This window comes from Girardinichthys multiradiatus, chromosome 13 (assembly GCF_021462225.1).
Source record: "Girardinichthys multiradiatus isolate DD_20200921_A chromosome 13, DD_fGirMul_XY1, whole genome shotgun sequence".
NCBI classification, from domain to species: Eukaryota; Metazoa; Chordata; class Actinopteri; order Cyprinodontiformes; family Goodeidae; genus Girardinichthys; species Girardinichthys multiradiatus.
Window position 1 is genome coordinate 20295266 of NC_061806.1, and position 22900 is coordinate 20318165.

The window sequence follows — 22900 nt, forward strand, 5'->3', positions numbered from 1 at the left end:
GTTTAATCTCATTGACAGTTCATTTTTGCTGTTAATCTGGAAACCTTAAACAGGACTAAAAAGTTTTTTTGTTTTTAGCCACAGCACTTATATGTGTTTTACAGTTTTTACATTCTAGTACATTATATAAAATCAGGTAACCTTGGCAGAAATATTATTGAATGTATTAACTTAAGTATGTACTTCCTCTTTCAGGTGTTTGTGGATGTAAAAAGAAAAAGTATCTTAAAATCAACAATTTTTTGTGTGTGGACTAGGCCCTCAAAACAGTGGAGGGTAGAAAGAAACCAACAGAGACATATCTAGTATCACATTTCTATTTTTGCTTGTTTGTTTTTAGCACTATGCAGGAATTGTGGTTGCAATTTGTTTGTAGAAAAGATTCAGCTCACCATCCTCAGTATGTGACACATTAAACGAAGGTCACAAAAGATGTTTTGTGGAAACAAACAAAACCTGCTGCTTGTTTTCACAGCAGAGACATTCATGTTAAAGTGAGAAGACTCAGCATAATTTTTATTTTAGATTTTCTCATCTCCAATAAACAGATACATATGTATTTGTTTTTTTTGTTTTGTTTTTTATTAAGACTGCTTTAAGACAGGTTCAGGACTTTCTTAGGTGGTGTTGGTAAAATAACGAATGAAGGACAGGCAGAAGAGAAAGACATGTGTACTCACAGTAAACATTGAGCTCCACTCCCCTGCTTTTCCTGATTTCGCTCACTGGGTTGCTGGCAGCACAGCGATAAGTGCCCTTGTCCTCCTTTCTCACAGGGCTAATCAACAGTGTGGAGTTGTCTTGAATGAAGTGGTATCTTTTGCTGGGCGTCAGTGCAGCGTTATCCCTAAGCCACTGGAAGACAACTCTTGTTCCTTTCTCAACAGAACAAGTCCAAGTGACATTTGCTTTGTCTTCTATGACTGCGTAGGATGGTTTCTTCTCAATGACTGGTGTTGAGACAGGCTCTAGGGAAAAAACACAAGAAACCCACCTGATTTTAGATCCAGTCAGCATGTCAGGAATCATAAGATCTAGCAATTAGGGACTCACCATCTACTGTCACATAAATAGTTCTTTCTTCTTTGATGATTAGTCCTCTTTGGTTGTAAAACTCTATGTTGAGGCTCAGATGATAATACCCCTCGTCGTCTTTGTTCAACTTCACAATGAGCAGAGAAGCGTTTGGGTGTCTGAAGTGGAGGTGCTTGAGGTACATCATGTTCATGATCTCACTTTCTTTGTTAAACGAGACCAACGTGGTTCTGGCGCCATTCAGTTTGGTGTGAGACCAAGTTCCCTGGATCTCAGCTTCTTCCAGTGGAAATTTGGCATCCACAGACAGGAGCAGGGGCCTCCCTTCGGTTCCGAAATAAACCAGTGAACGAACATGAACCAATTCACAGCTGACATCTGAGATAAAGGACATAATAAGAGTAGAAAAACTACAGTTACAACAGAATTACATAAGATAACTTGTTAGAGCTTCCATATAAGATATGGACTTACCATAATAGTGCAATATAATTTGCTGTGTACTAATACAATTGAGATTTAATGTGAAGCTACTAAATGCATTGGCAACAATTTGAGTTCTAGGACAACTCTCTCTGAGGTCTTGATTACTCTACAGATGCTTGTTGATGTTGTTGGTGTTGCCTCACAGATATTCAGTTGGTAAGAGGTCAAAAGGTTATTAGTAACATCTTGCTTTTTTAATACTGACTCCAGCTGCACCTGTGTCTCACTCCAAACTTCAATAAAAACTGAAACACCTGAGTTCAACATGCCAATATTTCCACCATGTGTCTAAACTTAGTAAAAGCTGTAGGTATAAACTGCCTAATGGCACTGCTGAAGGTTTGTGTCTCAAACCAGTCTCAGACACAATACTGTACAATTTCTGTTTGTGAACATGTTCCATTAGTTTTTGAATACATAAAAGCAAGAAAAATAGGTACATATTGGAATGACAGTAGGGATTAATACCACATTAATTTAAAAAAACCAACGGGTTTTCCAACTTGCAACCAAAATGTGCACTGCTTAGGTTTTATGTTATTGCTAGATTGTCAGGACTAATCCTACAGGTCCTTCTCAAAAAATTAGCATATTGTGATAAAGTTCATTATTTTCCATAATGTCATGATGAAAATTTAACATTCATATATTTTAGATTCATTGCACACTAACTGAAATATTTCAGGTCTTTTATTGTCTTAATACGGATGATTTTGGCATACAGCTCATGAAAACCCAAAATTCCTATCTCACAAAATTAGCATATCATTAAAAGGGTCTCTAAACGAGCTATGAACCTAATCATCTGAATCAACGAGTTAACTCTAAACACCTGCAAAAGATTCCTGAGGCCTTTAAAACTCTCAGCCTGGTTCATCTCTCAAAACCCCAATCATGGGTAAGACTGCCGACCTGACTGCTGTCCAGAAGGCCACTATTGACACCCTCAAGCAAGAGGGTAAGACACAGAAAGAAATTTCTGAACGAATAGGCTGTTCCCAGAGTGCTGTATCAAGGCACCTCAGTGGGAAGTCTGTGGGAAGGAAAATGTGTGGCAGAAAACGCTGCACAACGAGAAGAGGTGACCGGACCCTGAGGAAGATTGTGGAGAAGGTCCGATTCCAGACCTTGGGGGACCTGCAGAACCAGTGGACTGAGTCTGGAGTAGAAACATCCAGAGCCACCGTGCACAGGCGTGTGCAGGAAATGGGCTACAGGTGCCGCATTCCCCAGACCTGGGCTACAGAGAAGCAGCACTGGACTGTTGCTCAGTGGTCCAAAGTACTTTTTTCGGATGAAAGCAAATTCTGCATGTAATTCGGAAATCAAGGTGCCAGAGTCTGGAGGAAGACTGGGGAGAAGGAAATGCCAAAATGCCAGAAGTCCAGTGTCAAGTACCCACAGTCAGTGATGGTCTGGGGTGCTGTGCCAGCTGCTGGTGTTGGTCCACTGTGTTTTATCAAGGGCAGGGTCAATGCAGCTAGCTATCAGGAGATTTTGGAGCACTTCATGCTTCCATCTGCTGAAAAGCTTTATGGAGATGAAGATTTCATTTTTCAGCATGACCTGGCACCTGCTCACAGTGCCAAAACCACTGGTAAATGGTTTACTGACCATGGTATCACTGTGCTCAATTGGCCTGCCAACTCTCCTGACCTGAACCCCATAGAGAATCTGTGGGATATTGTGAAGAGAACGTTGAGAGACTCAAGACCCAACACTCTGGATGAGCTAAAGGCCGCTATCAAAGCATCCTGGGCCTCCATAAGACCTCAGTGCCACAGGCTGATTGCCTCCATGCCACGACACATTGAAGCAGTCATTTCTGCAAAAGGATTCCCGACCAAGTATTGAGTGCATAACTGTACATGATTATTTGAAGGTTGACGTTTTTTGTATTAAAAACACTTATTTTTTATTGGTCGGATGAAATATGCTAATTTTGTGAGATAGGAATTTTGGGTTTTCATGAGCTGTATGCCACAATCATCCGTATTAAGACAATAAAAGACCTGAAATATTTCAGTTAGTGTGCAATGAATCTAAAATATATGAATGTTAAATTTTCATCATTACATTATAGAAAATAATGAACTTTATCACAATATGCTAATTTTTTGAGAAGGACCTGTATACTGCACAAATCAGCTCAAACTCAAATATTTCCCAGCAGTTTGAGCAAACTCGTGTTTACACGTTGTCAAATTTGTATAGATCAAAATATTCACAGAGGAACTTGCGCCTTTGAGTTTTATTTACTTGCATTATGTTAACAGCTGTTTGTACCCCTGAGTACTGAGGAATTTCTTGGGATGCATTGTGTGTAGTAAATTAAATCAGCAGTATACGTTTTATATGGTCAGTAGTTTAACAAACTAAGGAGAGCTGTTTGAAAAAGCACAGGACTTTGTCATCTATCTCAACACTCAAGTTGTATTTTCCTTTAGCTGCTGACATTTTGTAATAGTTTTCCACTTAAATAATGACAGAAAAAAACAAAATAGTGTTTTATCAAAATAAAGATATTTTTATGCAGAGATAAACTCCCAATTTATTAAGATCGTTATCAGCACCTCTTTTGATACCATCTATATACAAGCTGCTGATATAAAAAAGTATATATGTACTGTTGTAGGTCTATGTACTGGCTGACCTTGGAAGTTAATATATAATTGTTAAAATGTAAGCGCCCCCCTACCTCATTTTTAGTCACCATACGTTATAGATAACATAATATACATATAAAAGATGAAAAGCTGGTGATTACTGAATCACACCAACAAAATGAAAAGACTGAAATTTATTCTTTTTACATCTTTACAGTTTTAAACTAAAAACTTCAACAAATGTCATGCTTTAAATTACACAAGACAACTGATTTTAGATGTATTTTCTATATATTTACTATTTCTATTGCCCAGCAAAATGTTATTGACCAGCAAGAGTTTCTGGTGAGTATGTGAAACCAAACCAGTGTGTTCAGTTTGCATCCTGCTATTCAAATTGCCCACGTCCTGAAACTGTAGCAAGTTAATATTGACCCAACTCACAAAAGGGTGTCGTTGTTGTGAAGCATGAGGCCTATCTGAGCCTGACTTGTTGTGCGGCATACACTCAGGCTGTCTGAAGTTACAATATTTGTTGATGTATTGGGGGTCTATGTCTGTTTAAGTTTCAGTTTGGTTGCCAGGCATTTAGTTTACTGGTTACAAGCCCATATAACGACAAGTTGGAAAGAACATGGAGATCTTTAAAGCATCAGTGCTATGGTGAAATAAACTCAAATCGTTATAATTTTAAGTGTTGTGTTTCAACTTCTTCTTTCTCTTTTTTGAGCCACACTTCTATTTGTGGACCTTTTTTTTTTCCTGGAATCAGCATTAAAAGTAATGATGCTCTAATTAGAAGCATTTACGGTTCTTTATATGTGCAATATATAAACAAAATTAGCATTGTCTGATCTGTTTTTGCCCCTTTGGATCATTTTCTCTTAATATCCAGTTGGTACAGTGCCCCCAAATGTATTCACATTGCATTGACCTGAGTGTAATTTATTCTCAGTATAAATCCAGCTCTTGGGTGAAGACCTTAGAGGTTTGTTGGAGAACATTAGTGAACAAACACAAACATGAAGGCCAAGTAACACTGCAGACAGGTCATGAAAATAATTGTAGAGAAGTTTAAAGCGGGGTTAGGTTATGAAACAAAATTTAGCTCTTTGAACATCTCATGAAGCACTGATTAATCCATGATCTAAAGAAATGGCACACCTTCAAACTTAACAAGCCATGGCACATTCATTTCAACTGAAAGGTTGGGCAACCTGATCAAAAAAGCAGTCAAGAGGCTTGTGACAACTCTGGAGGAGCTTCAGAAATCCACAGCAAACATGTGGAAGGAGGTGCACTGGTCACATTGGTGAACGTTTTATGCCTACATGCAAAAAACAGTATGTGTGGCATGAATCACCCTTAAGACATTCCCACAATTAAATATGATGGTGGCAGCATCATGCTGTGAGGATGCTCTACTTAAGCAGAGAGTCTTGTCACAGATTCTCATGTTTCAGTAAAGTATTGACTCAGGGGAGCTAAGTTTAAATACTCGTCACAGTTTTCCCATTTTTTTGTGAGCAATTTTGAAAACCATGTACCATTTTCCTTCCTCTTCCCAATAATGCACCACCTTCTGTTGATCTGTCACATTAAGTCCCACTAAAACACGTTGAAGTTTGTAGTTGTGACAAAATGGGAAAAAGAAAAATAGGTATAAATAATTTTCAGAGGCACAGTTTCAGCCAGGTCTGTGGAGACTGCTGCCCATGTTGCTCATCACAATACATCTGCTGTTATGTCCTAAATAATACATGCAGTGCAAAAAGCCACAGTGACACGTTCCACTTTCCAGCCCACAGGCCAGTTTCTGTGTCACTGTGTGTGTGTGTGTGTGTGTGTTTGTGTGTGTCTGTGTGTGTGTGTGTGTGTTGTCAGTAGCAGGAGTATGGCTGTGTTTACACCAGCTGAGAGCCAGTAAAAAGGGCAGAATGAGTAGAAGTGTGCCCAGCCCGCTCCTTCTCTGTCCCCAAACAGCTTGGCAATTGTTGCAGTGATAGAGTGTAGATTACTGTGACAATGGCCTTTTAGGTGAGAGGATATGTTCATTTAGCAAACATGCCCTCACACACAGATTTGACCGGCAACATGTGCAGAGCCACCAGCACCTGCATCTTATCACCCTCACACACATCCAAGATGTTTGGACACTAAATAAAGTCAACAGGTGCATCTCCGAACCCCACCATCCTCTTTGCTTCACCAGATAAGACACACAGGCCTTTATCTCAAGGAGGGTTAGTGATACAGACATTGAAGCAGTCAGGAGAATCCAAGTTAGAGGGATTTTTTGTCATTTATAATGTGTGAAGAACACTGGTTCATGACTGCAGTTGACGAGTCACAGATCTGTCTTCAGGGTTGCTTATTTTTTCCACTGACTTTTTATGTTTTATTTGCAGCCAACTATAGAAATGAAGCTAATTTTGTTAAGTCACATTGTGATGACTGTAAGGGCATGCAAAAGTCCTCAGATTTAAAAAAAAAAAAAAAGGCAATAGAAACAATAAGGCGATTCAGTTGAAGGAAATTTTTGATAATGTTCAAGTTTTTGGTAAAAGGAATATGAAGGAATATCATATTAACAATTAGTTTGAGTTTAGATTGGTTTGTGATTTTATGCTTGAATTTTGCAATCAAGTGTCATCATCCTTATCGGGAAAGTAATTTCCTGAAGTTTTTGAGGATATTTTGCCAAACACTTTCTCAATCCACCCAAGTTTTACCCTACAAGTCAAAAATATACAGCAACCTCCACAGCAGCTTTTCATTTGTTATTGTTTTCTCTTATTTCTCACAGTGCATAATTTCTTTCTTTTAATCAAGTCAGTTGGGTGCAATATCCCTCTCTTTGTAGAACAAATCTACCACTGACACCACACAGCAGCCAGTCCAACCCTATTGTTTGTCTAAGCTGTGAGGATAGGACAGAAAAAATACATAGAAATAAAAATTTATTGTCATAGCAGGAGAACTAGGAGAACTCAAGCGCAACACATTGTCTCTTTCAAAGAAATAGTTCCGGAAATGTAGGTTTCATTCACAAACTTTACGGTACCTTGCAAAAGTTTCCAAAACCTTCAAATGTTTTTTTTTTTTTGCATTTTGTAATGTTACAACCAAAACCTTCAGAGATTTTATGTGATAGACCAACACAGTAGTGCATACTTTTGCTCTTATGAGCTTCCCTCTACCTTGTCAAGAAATTATCTCCGGACCTCGATTCTGCCGCCATGATGCTGCCGTCATCATACTAACACAACCATGAAAATTCAGGCACAACTTATCATCTTGCTCATATAATGAGTTCCCCAAATTTAGAAAGAATAAAAAAATTATATTAAATTGGCACAAATGTTGTCCGTTTACTGAGTTTCACCCAAAGGTCAAACATATGCAGCAACCTCTGTTAGAACTGGTTTTTTTTTTTTTGGGGGGGGGGGGGATAATTCTTCTTATTTCCCAGTTAAATCAATTTTTAAAAAAGTCTACTGTAAACCAGTATAGTCCCCCTTTTGTAGAACAAATCTGCCAAAGACATTGCGAGGCAACCAGTCCCACCTTACTTGGTCAGCAACAACTATAGTCATATCAATATATCCATTTTAACTCAAGCTCTGCATCCCACCACAAAACTCTCACCTGTTAGGAAAAACAGGACGGAGCAGAAACACAGCACCGTTGTTTTGGTGGCCTCCATGGCATCTTATCCTTGGGGGAATATGAAGAACTTCTGACGTGTAGGGTGTGTGGGATGTCGGTCAGAGGAGAAAAGAGGAAGGGAAAGCATAGGAGGAGGAGAGAAATGAGACTGGCTGTGGTGACAGCATTTGCCAGGGAAATAAGAGGAGCTGCAGAAGCTTTCCTGCATGCGGCTTTATGCTCCTCCCATGTGACACTGAGTAAGAAGAGGTCCACCTGGCAGAGAGAAGGTGCACAGTGTGGCCCTGACACTCACACAGAAACAAATCCACCCTGAGGGTGAGGGTCTTACTCTGTCAAAGGGGAAACGAGACATGAAACTGTAAAAGGATAGTTGAGAGCAGGCTTTCTTTACACTTTAATACACCAGCTGTCTGTTGCTGCGATCTCCCATGCTGTGAAACAAAGCTTTTAACTCCTAACGTCATTTAGCATTGTTGCTCAGCAATCAGCAGGCTGCTATTCAGCCAGGAATCATGCTGTAAGTCTAGAAAGATGAGAGCTAAAAGACAGATGATCCTGCAAAAGAAATACCTATCTTATTTTTCACAAGACTTTCGCCCCCAGGAAAACACTGGAGCCAAAAATGTGTCTAAAGTTAGAAGGAAATGTTCACCGAATTTATTTCACAATGTTTGCAGTGAAATAGAATTATGTTTTGCTCTTTATCTGTAATAGAGGAGATGTAAAAGAGGAAATTACTGTGGAAATTTCTTTTTTTCTGCTAAAGAGGCCAAATATCTCAACAGATACCCCCATCTTGTGCACAGGATCTTCCATCGGGCCATTGTAAACTGCATAAATAAGTGTCTAGTTTGTGTATTTTCAGGCTCTTATTCCTGGGATGCTTAACTCCAGTGAAATACACGCAAAAGTTAAAGCTTGTTTCAACATTTCTTACTAGTGAAACATGGTTTGACAATTTTAAGTAAACTTAAGCCCAGGTATACTTTGTGGTTTTTGTAATTAAATTTTATGAAAACCATAAATTTTGCATGTTTTCCTTTAAACAAACTAAAACCATTACGTCGCCAGGGACTGCAAGGTTCTGTTTTGCCTGTAGGTGGGGTTAACACATTAGTTTTTTAATCATGTGTTCTTGACCATGCAAAAACAAGCCTGGGTGCTTCAGAGACATACTTTCATTATTACACTTTTTCTGTTAGCTGTCAAATTTTGGTTGGTTTTATTTTAAAGGCTACCTGCTATTTTGGTTTTGACCCTTTAAAACAGTGAATGTTCATCTTTGTCATACGTTCCAAAATGCGTTTTCCAATTTTACACTTATTAGCTTAAATAAAGCATCACTGAGTAAATGTTATACCCTCTAACATTTTGTTTTATTTCTGTTTCTGATCATTTCAAATTTTGTCATTTTAAAACCAACTTATTCAGAGCCTGTAAAAGAGCTTTTTATTTACTTAACCCTCTTATTACCATCCCACCAGGGCAGTATCGTGCATTTCATGTTTTAACCTTCAAACTGTGATTGCACTGCTAAAAATACACGTTAATACTGGATAAGTGTCCGATAATAAAAGTTGAAGGTTTTGAGAAAAAGGGTCAGGAAGACTCACTCATAACTTTTCTTTTCAGAATCAGAAAAGCTTTATTGCCAAGTATGTTTTTGGACATACAAGGAATTTGTTTTGGCGTAGTCAGTGCAATACAATACAAATTAAACAGTATAAACATATCTACAATATAATATAAATATATGTGCACAGTTTTAAGTGAGTGAGAGTAAATATAGAGCAGTATAAGATGCAAGAGCAATACAACAGTGCAGGTGATCATTGTGCAAGTATGGCAGTGCAAGTAAAGCAGGAGTCCAAGCTGAACGTTAATGTAACACATAGAGTTACAGGTTACAGGTGTCCTGTCAGCAAAAAAGGGGGGGTGTGGGGGAAAGGGAGAGTGTCAGGGTGGTTTCCGGGCTTTGTTAACCAGGCTGGTGGCAGATGGGAAAAAACTGTTCTTGTGGCGTGAGGTTTTGGTCCGGATGGACCGCAGCCTCCTGCCAGAGGGGAGAGTCTCAAAGAGTCTGTGACCGGGGTGGGAGGGATCAGCCAGAATCTTCCCTGCCCGCTTCAGGGTCCTGGAGGTGTACAGTTCCTGGAGCGACAGTAGACTGCAGCCAATCACCTTCTCAGCAGACTGAACGACACGCTGCAGCCTGCCCTTATCCTTGGCTGTAGCAGCGGCGTACCAGATGGTGATGGAGGAGGTGAGGATGGACTCAATGATGGCTGTGTAGAAGTGCACCATCATAGTCTTTGGCAGGTTGAATTTCTTCAGCTGCCGCAGGAAGAACATCCTCTGCTGGGCTTTCTTGATGAGGGAGCTGATGTTTGGCTCCCACTTGAGATCCTGGGAGATGATGGTTCCCAGGAAGCAGAAAGATTCCACAGTGTCAATTGTGGAGTCACAGAGGGTGATGGGGGCAGGTGGGACTGGGTTCTGCCTGAAGTCCACAACCATCTCCACTGTCTTTAGAGCGTTGAGCTCAAGGTTGTTCTGGCTGCACCGGTCCAACAGATGGTCCACCTCCCATCTGTACGCGGACTCGTCACCATCAGAGATGAGTCCGATCAGGGTGATGTCGTCCACAAACTTCAGAAGCTTGACAGACTGGTGACTGGAGGTGCAGCTGTTGGTGTACAGGGAGAAGAGCAGAGGAGAGAGAACACAGCCTTGGGGGGAACCGGTGCTGATGGTCAGGGAGTCAGAGACGTGCTTCCCCAGCCTCAGGCGCTGCTTCCTGTCAGACAGGAAGTCAGTGATCCACCTGCAGGTGGAGTCGGGCACACTCAGCTGGGAGAGCTTCTCCTGGAGCAGAACTGGGACGATGGTGTTGAAGGCAGAGCTGAAATCCACAAACAGGATCCTGGCATAGGTTCCTGTGGAGTCCAGGTGCCGGAGGATGAAGTGAAGGGCTAAGTTGACTGCATCATCCACAGACCTGTTGGCTCTGTAGGCAAACTGCAGGGGTCCAGGAGGGGGTCGGTGATGTCTTTTAGGTGTGAGAGCACAAGGCGCTCAAAGGACTTCATCACCCAGAGGTCAGGGCGACGGGTCTGAAGTCATTAAGCCCTGTGGTCCTTGGCTTCTTGGGAACAGGGACGATGGTGGAGGACTTGAAGCAGGCTGGCACATGACATGTCTCCAATGAGGTGTTAAAAATGTCTGTGCAGACTGGAGACAGCTGATCAGCGCAGTGCTTCAGGCTGGCTGGTGAGACAGAATCCGGACCAGCAGCTTTCCGGGGGTTCTGTCTCCTGAAGAGTTTGTTGACGTCCCTCTCCTGGATGGAAAGAGCCGTCCTCGGCGTGGGTAGAGGACTGGTGGGGGGGAACTTCAGGGTGGGGGTTGGAGGTGCCAAGGCCCCTCTTGAGGTTGGAGAGATGGGGGTGGTGGATTGTGGCTGCAGCTGTTGGGGGGCGTTGTGGGGGATGGTTGCAGGACTGTCCCTTTGTCTTTCAAAGCGGCAGTAGAACTCGTTCAGGTCGTTGGCGAGGCGTCGGTCGTTGATGGAGTGCGGGGCTTTCGGCTTGTAGTTGGTGATTTGCTTGAGCCCTTTCCAGACAGACGCTGAGTCGTTGGCTGAGAACTGGTTTTGGAGCTTCTCAGAGTACAGTCGTTTGGCCTTTCACTGCCTTGCCAAACTTGTACTTTGCCTCTCTGTATATGTCTTTGTCCCCACTCCTGAAGGCCTCTTCCTTATCCAGTCTTAACCTTCTGAGTTTAGCTGTGAACCAGGGTTTGTCGTTGTTGGAACTCACCCTGGTGCATGATGGTACACAGCTGTCCTCACAGAAGCTGATGTAGGAAGTCACAGCCTCTGTGTACTCGTCCAGACTGTTGGTAGTAGTCCTGAACACATCCCAGTCTGTACAGCCTAAACACGCCTGGAGATTCTCCACAGCCTCACTGCTCCACTTCCTTGTCGTCCTCACAACAGGTTTGCAGAGCTTTAGTTTCTGCCTGTATGCAGGAATCAGGTGGACCATGATGTGGTTGGATTGGCCCAGTGCAGCACGTGGGACGGCGTGATAAGCGTCTCTGATGGTGGTGTAACAGTGATCCAGAATGTTGTCCTCTCTGGTCGGACATTTAATAAACTGTCTATATTTGGGGAGTTCGTGGATCAGATTACCTTTGTTAAAGTCGCCAACAACGATTACTAAGGAGTCCGGGTTGGTCCGCTCCACACTCAGTATCTGGTCGGCGAGCATGCGCTGTGCGACCTGCACGTTAGCTTGCGGCGGGATGTAAACACCGACCAGGATGAACGAAGCGAACTCACGGGGGGAATAGAAAGGCTTACAGTTTATGATGAAGGCTTCCAGGTCTGGAGAACAGTGCTGCTGAATCACTGTCACGTCGTTGCACCAACCACTGTTGAGGTAAAAACAGATTCCTCCACCTTTTGCTTTGCCGGAGAGTTCCGTGTCTCTGTCCGCTCTGTAGAGCTGGAATCCTGCCAGCTGCAGCGCAGAGTCCGGTATTAATCCACACAGCCACGTCTCCGTGAAGCACAAAACTGCCGATGAATAAAAGTCCCTGTTTTTCCCCAACAACAGTTGTAGTTCCTCCATTTTGTTGGGAAGTGAGCGCACGTTAGAGAGAAATATTCCAGGTAACGGTGTTCGTAGTCCACGCTGGCGAAGACGTACCAGCACCCCAGCCCGTTTCCCTCTCTTCCGGCGTTTCACCGCGTGAACAAAGGTGAGCGGAACCTTTGACCAGAATGTCCAAATATTTCAGAGCAGTAGGCAGAAAAGTTGGAAATAACTCCTCTGGTGTAGTAGCCCTGATGTTCATGAGTTCTTCTCTGGTGAGAGAGCTCCGGGTACCATCACAGAAGACCGTTTTAAAGCAAAAAACAAAACAAAACAATGCGCACCAACACGCCGAGGCGACCATCTGCGGCGCCATCTTGGTTAGATCAGCCAACGTTTCAACAGCCAAAAACTCAAAATAAATCCAGTTGGCGGATACCTTAAAAGGTCATAAAAGGGCTAATTACCTTTGCTAATCTTATATACCAATTTTTAACATTTCGCCCCGTTGGAATTGAATAAACCATCACCAAATATGCCATGGTTTAGCCGTATTCAGATATTGTGCTTTCCAAATGTATTTGTGTCCCGTTTTTGTTTTTAGGGATTTGATGTGATAGACCAATACAATCTAAAGTTCAGCCCAAATTGATGCACACCCCTGGCAGATGTAGATGTTTTCTTGTGACCAACATGTTTCTTCTGACTGGAAATAATATTATCATTTTGGAGCGGCGCAACCAGAGTCCTGACTTGAATCTGATAAAAAATCTGGGAGGGGAGCAATGATTAGGGTGATGGCAGAAAGACCTTCCAACCTTAAAGACTTGCTGCTCATCACCAAAAATAAATTGTCTAAACAACATATGGAAACATCCCTAAGCCGTTAGCAAATATAAGAAAGGTTTGATTGTTGTAATACCAATAAAGATTTTCCGTTGATTATTGCGAACGGTATGAATAATTTTCTACATGCTACTTTCAATAAAAGCCCAATAAAAATAGATAACTACTTTTTTTTTTTTTTTTGCAAATTGAAACTCATTTACATTGTTTTATTATCTTTTGAGAGATTCCCCTTCTCATTTTCTATAAGAGAAAAACTTCTGGTTGAAGGAAAATAATTTAAACGCTAAATCTGCCATCGTGAAGTCAACTGAAACCTACTAATACGTGGCAGTCCTCCTAAATTAAGAAGCTGGAAGAGGAAGGCATTAATCAGATAAGCAGCCAATAGGCCCATGGGAACTATGGAGAAGCTACAGAGATCCACAACTTATATGGAAGAATCTGTTGACAGGATAACTACCACATATTTGGTCTTTATGAATGTCTGGTGAGAATAAAGGCATTGCTTAAAGAAACCCATAAGACGTCCCCCTAACACACCATCCTCATGCGAAACACAGTAATGGCAGCATAATTCTGTGGGAATGTTTTTTAGCAGAGACAGGGCAGCTGATCAGAGTGCATGTGAACATACATGGAGCCAACTACAGATCAATCCTGGACAAACACCTGATAAAGGCTGCAAAAAACCTGAGGCTATGGCATTTCAGAATGGCGTATTCAAAGTCAATACCTAAATCTATTTCAGAATCTGTGTCAAGACTAGGAACTTTCCATTTCTGCAAAGAAGAATGGGCAAAAAGATAAATGTCTACATAAAAACTTAAAAACATAGAATATAGAAATGTAAAAGAATAGATAAAACAGCATACATGTAACATCATACAGCCAATGTTAAAGGGGACATTTACAAAATCCACTTTTTTTTGGTCTTGAATACATTTTGATGTACACTTGGAGTCCATTGAAGTGCCGATAAGTTGAATTGAATCTCTCTAGGTGCTGCGTAAATATCCTAATATTTAGTTTGGGTCATTTTTTTCAGTTCATTCAGTTTTCTATATCTTCTATTATGTTTTTTGCACACTGTTTTTTGATATGTCCCCTTTAAGAAAATAAAACTGTAAGAATGTGCTGTCTCCTTTATGCCTTGGTTAAAAGCCAAGCAGCAGCATTCTGAGCTCAATGGAGACAGGTCAGATCTGTATTATTCAAACATATATAAAGCACGAATAATCATCTCTAATTCAGCTTTAGTAAAATACATATTGTGTGGGTTTGTGTGACACAAAAAGTGCAAAAACGGTGTCAATAACAAGACACCAAATTCAAAAAAAATTACCTTACGGTTTTCTTCTGAAGCTAAATGATTCATTTTTTTCCCGTATTTTTTTGTTTGAAACAGATTGCTCCTGTTACCACTAGTGACAAAAAAGCATACCAGTCATTCAGTTGTAAATGTTTAGTAAACGCTGAACAATATTTCGGCATTAAATGAGGGGATATTGAGAAACACACGAAGACCTTACCTAATGACTGGATCAGAATGTTTGTGGTTTTACTCTGAGTTTTTTACAATACTCTAACCTGGTTACGGATTAGTTTGCAAGCCAGATCAACCAATGATGTTACAGCTAAATAGTAAAAATGTAAATGAATTAGCCAGCATTTACAGAAACTGACAGTTGAGTGTATACAAGGTATACGTCAACAAAGGTGCAACTTTTTGTCTGATCGGGGAATGAATCCCTTTAGATGCTATGCTGTCTGAAATGTCAAATTAAATAGATGTGTGTGGTATGTGCCGGTCTAAAATCGTCCTAGGACATCATCCTGAAGCAAAGACAAAAACAGGTGCAACGTCTGAAGGGTCCTTGGTTATTGGATCTTGGTATTAGATCAGGTCACATTTTCTGTTTTTTAGCCCATCAGCTTACTTCTCAAATATTTCACCCTAACTCTAACTTTCGGACAGCTCACTTCCATCTTCCTAAAAACTGCACCTCGTGTTCATTTATGGTGCCCAATTACTCCTTTGCTCTCCTGTGAAACCTCACATCTGTTCTCCTCACTTAATCTTAACATTTGTGACTGTTTCCTCCTTCTTTTGCCTTCTCTTTCATTTCTCTTCTTTTTTAGCAACCTTGGCCTCCAGCTGCCGACATTCAGAGCAGACACAGCACACCAGCCCACATCAAGGCCATACTATTGGCATACAAGTGTGTGTGTGTGTGTGTGTGTGTGTGTGTGTGTGTGTTCCTGTCTTGGCATCACAGTGAGAACCATTTTCCCGATTTCACCATCAAATTGAGGACCGTTTGTACCAAAGTGAGGACATTTTGCTGGTCCTCACGACCTATTTTGCTAATGGTTAGGTTTAGGACTAAGGTATGAATTGACTTTAGGTTCAGGTTAGGGTTAGGCATGCACTGGTAATGGTTAGGTTTAGGGTTATTGTCAGGGTTAGGGCATAGAAAGGGTTGAAAATGACTGAAAATCAATGGAAGTCAATGGGAGTCAACACATGGTCCTCACTACATATAGCAAAACAAGAGAGTGTGTGTTTGGTGTCTGGAGCAGTCATTACAGTGGGGCCACATGGGGTGTCACTGTAGGCTCTCATACATGTTTTTTTCCCTTTCATTGGGGTAAAAAAGGTAAATAAAGCTGTTTTGTATTGCTAGAGAGCAGTTTCATCAGAGAGGAAACAGGAGTGCGGAAGGGGCCTCATACATACATGCTCACAATTATTTTCCTCAGAGTGCCTTTCCAAAGTATTCATATTCTTTAAATTATTTAAGACATTTTCTTGTTACAACCTCAAAGCTGAGTCAGGATTCCATTAATCAGAGAAACAGCCAGTAGGCCCATTGTGACGCTGGAGGAGATGCAGAGATCCACATCTCAGGAGAAAAAAATCTGCTGGCAAGATAGCTATTAGTCACGAACCACACAAATCTAGGTTTTATTGAAGAGGACAAGCAGGAAGCCACAGGTGTTGAAAAGCCATGAGAAATCCCATTCGCAGTTTGTAAGCAGTCAAGAAGGCGCTCTGGAAGGGGTGTTTTTAGGGTCTTCAAACATTGGGGGCTTTAGCCCAGTCCCAAAATAGTTTATTTTTTATAACACAGCAAACAAGTTTTTTAAGTAATTTAAAATTAAAATAATAAAGCATGTTATGTGCTATCTTAAAATAATATAGCACAAACTTAATCTGAATTTCTGTTCATTTCCATCTATATGTCAATAGATATGCTAATTTTCTCATGACCTTTATAAGTTTTACACTACCATATCATTAATGTGTTCTACTCTTGAGGCCATCATTGTCGTAATTTCTTACATTTCAAAAAGGAAACTGGTATGAAGTTGATTTTAAATCTTGGTCATAAATCTTAGTCAGATGGTAAGATCCTAAAAACACATGTATTTATTTTAATAATGCTGGGAGCTTTCCAAACATCTGACTAAAATGGATTCTCTAAATATCTTTATTCTTTAATGAACCTGTTCTGTTTTACTGCCATCTTCACAGTCCTTTGTTTCACTTATGAAGAAACTACTTTCATTTGACCTGAAAAAAATAATAAATAAGATAAGTCTGTTTTTCTCCAGAGAGCGTGCAAGTCTTTAGTTCGGTTGTTACTACTAATCACTTTCTGTAGAGAAAGAAATGTTAATTTGTTGTGCTTAAAATATAACTTGGAGCCTCATTCTGGACCTTTCTTGGACTCCAATATTTTATACTGTTTTAAGCACTAATGTTAATTATTATTAAATATATACATAAAATGGTATGTATGTGTTAACTTCAGTAAAACAGTATCCTTGTTTAATAAGTTTATTTTATATAATATTACGTATTACATGTCTTATTTAGAAAAATGAAACAGTTATGGCACACCTGTGATTTATTGCCATGATTTATTTCCTAATTTATTGCAGCTTTAAACAACCTCAAGATGTATGTTTAGAATCAGCACAGAAAATATGGAAGTGAAGAGGGAGGCTTACTTCTGCGCTTTCTGTCACATGTAGAACTGGACTGGCTGCAACAATGAGAAGCAATGTGATGATCTTAAGGACTTTTTTATGTGTTTACCTACTTTGGGTTTATTTTCTTTGATTTTGACAGAAGTAAAGAACTAGATATTTTCACATCATGATGCAAACGCAGATAGAAGCGCACAGAAAGGGCTCCTACTGTTTTTTATCATGACCAGGCCATTTAACTTTACCTGTAGCTCAGCTGAAAGTCCCTCTTATCTCTGTCTCTCATCATGACCCCAGTGATGCTAATTAAAGTAAACCTCCACTTCATGTCTTGAATAAGTGATTAGCTGTAACTTAAAATTAGTTCATTCTGAGCCAACATTAAGGTTATAGTGCTAACTTCATCCTGCGTTATGCAGCTCTGCCTCCACCTGTTCCTGTGTGCATATATGCACCAGTCTTCCATTTTCCGGTTGGCTCAGTGGCTGCTCTGAAATGAGCCGTCTCCCGTATTGTAGCCTTGTTTGGGGTGCTCCATGTAACTTCTTGGGTAATGAATACTGCAGGATGACGATCCTGGACTGAGCAGCGTTCTAAACCTCTTCAAAATGGACAAATTGTCAGCTCTTACGCAATCACAGTGCCCTTGTGCATAAATAACCATTTCTTAAGTCTTCTGTTACAGTGAAACATGATGGTGGCAGTATCATGCTGTGGGAAATATTTTCTTCAGCAAGGACAGGGGAGCTGGTCAGAGTTGGTGGTTTAAGCTAAAAACAAGGGGCTTGAAACTTGGAGGAAGCTTACCTTCCAGCAATACAACAGTTGTAAACACAGCCAGAGCTACAAAGGAATATAATGGTTTAGGTCATGGTCTCAAACTCACTGTTCTGCAGCTCTTACATGCACCACTGCTCCAGCGCACCTTAAAAGGGCTAATTACCAGGTAGGTTCAACCAGAAAACATATAAAGGTTGTGGGATACCGGCCCTCAAGGACTGGAGATTGAGAAACTTGATTAAGATCAAAGCATATTCATGTGATAGAAATGTCCCATCAATGCCCAGACGTTCATCAAATTGAAAATCTGTTCACTGATGCCCTTCATCCAAGCTGACTGAGATTTTTCTAAACAGAATATGCAAACTTTTCACTAGATGTGGAAGACATACTCCAAAGAATTGCAGCTGTAGTTGCAGCGAAAGGTGGTTTTACAGAGTATTGACTCTAGGTGGCTGAATCCATATGCATGCTACACTTTTCAGATTTTTGTTTGTCAAAAAAAAAAGTTTCTCTCCATTTGAAACTTCTGCACTACTTTGAGTTTCTCTGACAAATGTCCCTGGTTGTAATGTGACAAAATGTAAAAACATTCAGTGTGCACAAATACGTTTGCAAGGTGCTGTATATAAAAGCAAATAGTGGACACTTTCTCATTTTGTTGACCGTTAGTAACATCATGAACAGTGGGGTCAAATAGAGTTGTTTAGGTGTAGAAAAGGGGTGGGAAGGTGTACATAGCCTATATGTAGACCTACATGGAAAATGATGTGATTGGATGACAAAGTTTCTATCATTCAGATTTATATCAGTGGGAAAAATAGAACGTTAGACTCTGGTTGTATGCAGGCGTGTTTTCCCTTTTATTCTCATGTGGGCAACAAATTTTTTTACTGCTGCACTGCTGAACCCTTTTATCACCCATGACCTGACTTTTTGTTGCCTGTGTGTCAACTTTTCTACAGGAACTGACTTTTTTTCCAAGAATGAACAGATCAGGTCAATCTTAAAGAACTTCTCACCATTCCTCTGTAGCAGTCGGTCAGAACTGTGTATGTGCAGATCTTTTTTATGCACGTTGCTTATTGCAGAAACCTCACCCCTTTTACTCATTACGCTATCTTTCGCCCACGCAACATGTGACCAGCAGTCAATGACAGGAAACAAGCCAACGTTGAATCCTTCTGCCTGTTACCCAGATCCTCTTCTTCTTCCAGTTTAACTTTGCTCTTTCAAAATTGCATCCACAAGGCTTAAAGCTCAGTGCAGATCTATAAGAACACTTTTACCTGCTCAATGTGGGTTATTTTTATTCAAAAACAATGCTTGGGTCATTGTTATCCTTAATTCAAAGTCAGGGCTGTGAAAATTATTAAGCTTAGACTTTATCTTGACCTCTTGCTAACTTCAATTCTCATTAACCGTAATGTACGTGTCAGAATCTGTCAATGACAGGTGTAGCACTGATAAAGCCTTTTCTCAACAGTTGTGTTTGCATAGTTTACACCCATACAATCCTGTTTCCTGCTCTGGAAGTCTTAGACGGATGGAAAATCAAAGTTTATTACACATGATGGAAATTTTTTGAGACGTACTATCATGCAGGGAGGCAGAGAAAATGAAAGTTTAGTGTTCGCTCCAGACATGACCTAGCAATATGACTGTGCAGTGCAACGTGTATATTTACTAAACCAGAGAAATGAAAGTGCACACTTATTCCATTTAAGCCACAACTCTTTGATTAAAACTCCAGCAGGATTTGGTTCAAAACACACACACACACACAACCAGAGACATCCTTTTAAGAGAGGTGAACAGTGTTTGTGTGTTTGGGTTGGTGCATGTACATGCGCATGCATACAGAGTTGAGCTGACACAGCCTCCTCTATGTTCTCCACAGCAGTAAACTGTTGGTCTTCAGGACAGATCATGGTCCCAGAGTGAAATTCAGTTCTGGCTTTACTCAGGTCTGTGGTTTCATTTCACACGGCTGTAGAGTGCTCGGGAAAAAAAAAAACACATCAGGTCTGCAGTAAGGTAAAAACTGACCAGTGTCTTCATAGCAACCTTAACAACAAGAGAGTGATACTTTAAGCAATGCTACATCACTCGAGAGCACATTTGCAGGTACAATACCCTATGAAGACCACATATAACCCAAACAAAATACAAAACAGAGTGGTTTTCTGTGTACTGTTGCTGCTTCACCAGCAGACAGATTTATCAGATCATAGAGGTTTTGTTTTAAAATAATAAAGATTGTTGAACATGGTTCAACATATTCAGACCTCGCACTCCTTATTTTCAGGGCTAGCAATCCTTTATTTAAAGTGATTTACAGTGCCTGGCAAAAGTGTTCATACTACTTAAACTTTTTGGTGTTTCTTAATATTAAAGTTACAAATTTCAGTGTATTTTATTGCATTCTTGAAATCTTTGCCCTTTCTTCTTTGCACAATAGCTGAAACTCAGTCAGATTGGATGGAGAAGATCTTTGAACACAAATTTTAAAGTCTTGCCACCGATTTGACATTGGATTTAGGTCTGGACATTGAATGGACCATTCTTACATTGTGCCAGGTTTTTCCCAATATGCAGAAAGAGCTCTGCCGTTTGCTCTAGGCAGTTCTTCTACCTTTTGTTCAGCTTAAAACACAGATGACGCTACGTTATTGATGTAAAGGGCTAAAGGCCCCACATTGCACTCTAGAGAGTCTCTCTGAGCATAAATCCACTATGGTTTCCCTGTGGTCAGGAGACTCTGAAAAACGAATCTTACAATGGGTCTCTGACTGGGAAGGTTTACATATCAAGACATCTTTCTAAAGAACTGCATCTGCACTACTGTGGTCTGAACATCTTGACATTTTGGAATAGTGGAGAGGAATCGCATGTTTTGGTTTGTATTTCTTTAAAGCAGTGACAAATGAGTACCACTGGGTCAGAGTCAATTCGCCCCTTCCCCAGTTTCACATAGATGAACATACAAGCTCCTCCTTTGCCATTCCACTGAGGGGGACAGAGAACAGGCACAAAGAGTGGAGTGCAGCACATGTCTGTGTGTTTGATATGCAAGTATTGCATGACATTAGCTTACTGCTGGACAGATGGTGGAGTTACAAGGAAGGAAGATGAATATACCCACAAAGGCTGAGATAGGCAGGTAGTGGTGAGTGGTGCTTGTTGGTAATGAGTTCTTTCTTCCACATGGAGACTTGGGTGGTGGTGGAGCGTCAGAGGGTGGACAGGCAGGTGAGTAATGGTGGATGGTTGTGGAGGGGTCCTGACACCATGAACAAGGGGAGCATCCAGAGGAGCAGCCAGAGGTGCAGGCAGGTGAACAGCCAAGGGAGCAGGCAGAGGAGGGTTGAGGTAATTCACAGCTGGAGTTTAGAGGTGACTTCAACGAACTCTGAGAGCAAGGTGGCAGAACACTGGAATCCAGGAATAGAGAATGAACTGAGGAACTGGAATCCTGGACAGGAGACAACAAAAAGTAAGCAATGATCATCAAAAAATGCAGGAACGAAGATGTAGTAGACCTGATTATCACTCATGGAGCAAAACAATTTAGCATTTGCCTCAGGGAATCATTTTCTCTTTAGGCTCCTCCTGATTGGCCTTGATGTGCTCCAGCTGTAAGGACACACCTGGGGTAGAGATACACACCCAAATCTGTTAAGTAAAGTATATTTGACAAAGAAATATGTTATTCAAGTCCAGATCCAGAAATGATAAAAAAGATTAAATACATATAAAAGATCAGATGTAAAAATGTAGTCTACACATACATGAAATATTATCAATATTTTATAATAATTCAACCTATCAATAGAAAATATATTAGTAGGATGTTTAATTTTTGTTGATTTTGATCCAGAAATTACCATACGATTCCTTCTGTTGATAACTGCCCAACAAAATTAGCCCAGTCTAGCTTCTTAAAAATAAATAAATAAAAATGTATCAATCTTTTGTTTGCTTATTCAAAGGAACAGAATGAAAAGATCCAGCTCTGTTGAAAAGAGTCCCTGATCGGAACTCAAGACTTGTTGGAAGAATCGTTGTGAATCAGGTTTAAACATTTCATCGGAGTGCTGAGAGAGGCATACAGAGGTGAAAACTTTAATGAAATTCTTATTGCCATTATGTATTAGTTTACAAACCGTAACGTAAATCAATTTAAAAGAACATGTTTGTTTGTATTCAAAGTTATTCTCTACTGGATACGGTGAATTGCTGTATATGTGAGTTTTTACTTTTTTTCTTTCAGATCATCCAACTAATTTTAATACCAGACAAAGATAAACTGGGTAAAACGCAGCAAAAAGCAATTTCCAGAATGATGATTTTATTTATTATGGTCAAAATATTGCTATGACTCATATTTTTGTTTAGTTTCACTAGCCAGAACCAGGTCTGATTTCCATATCTATAGAATCAAGAAATAATTTAAATAAAACCTGTCTGACAACATGTAGACTAAAAGATTTTAGAAAGCAACACCTAATGACTATGCAAAAGGAATTTGAGAAGAGTTGAGAAACAAAGTCACTAACACCATTTGGTCTGGAATGGGTCAAAGAAAGGCTAAGACTTTGGGAACAGCAAAGTCACCGTCCACTATTGGAGAAAACATGGAACCTCTCATCCAGGAGATCACAAAAAGCACAAAACAACATGTAAAGTACTGCAGGTCTCATTTCCCTTAGTTAAAGTAAGTGTTTATGAGCAACAATAAGAATGAGTCCAGGCAAAAATGGATTCCATGGTAGAGTTCAAAGGTGAAAAACTACCACTGAGATAAAGAACAGAAAGGCCCGTTACATCTGGTGTAAAATTAACACAGCATTTCTGAAAAAGTCCATCATGTCAAACATG

The 22900-nt window shown here is 40.4% G+C and overlaps 1 protein-coding gene and 1 long non-coding RNA gene across 3 annotated transcripts in view; both read right to left on the reverse strand.

Annotated features, from left to right (window-relative positions):
* The window catches only part of hepacam2 (HEPACAM family member 2), a 31518-nt gene extending 23559 nt beyond the window's left edge, over positions 1–7959 (reverse strand). For both annotated transcript variants that reach the window (XM_047383267.1, XM_047383268.1), the window contains exons 1-3: positions 7776–7959; positions 1054–1413; positions 681–968 (exon numbers count right to left, since the gene is read on the reverse strand). In XM_047383267.1, the coding sequence (XP_047239223.1) occupies positions 681–968; positions 1054–1413; positions 7776–7833 (706 nt within the window). In that variant the 5' untranslated portion in view covers positions 7834–7959. The remainder of the gene's footprint in view (positions 1–680; positions 969–1053; positions 1414–7775) is intronic.
* An 11413-nt stretch (positions 7960–19372) lies between these two features.
* Positions 19373–21762, reverse strand: LOC124879690. The gene is made up of 2 exons (XR_007041089.1): positions 21165–21762; positions 19373–20009 (listed from the first exon to the last, which is right to left on the reverse strand). It is a non-coding gene; the product is annotated as an uncharacterized LOC124879690 (long non-coding RNA).
* Positions 21763–22900: the final 1138 nt, after the last annotated feature.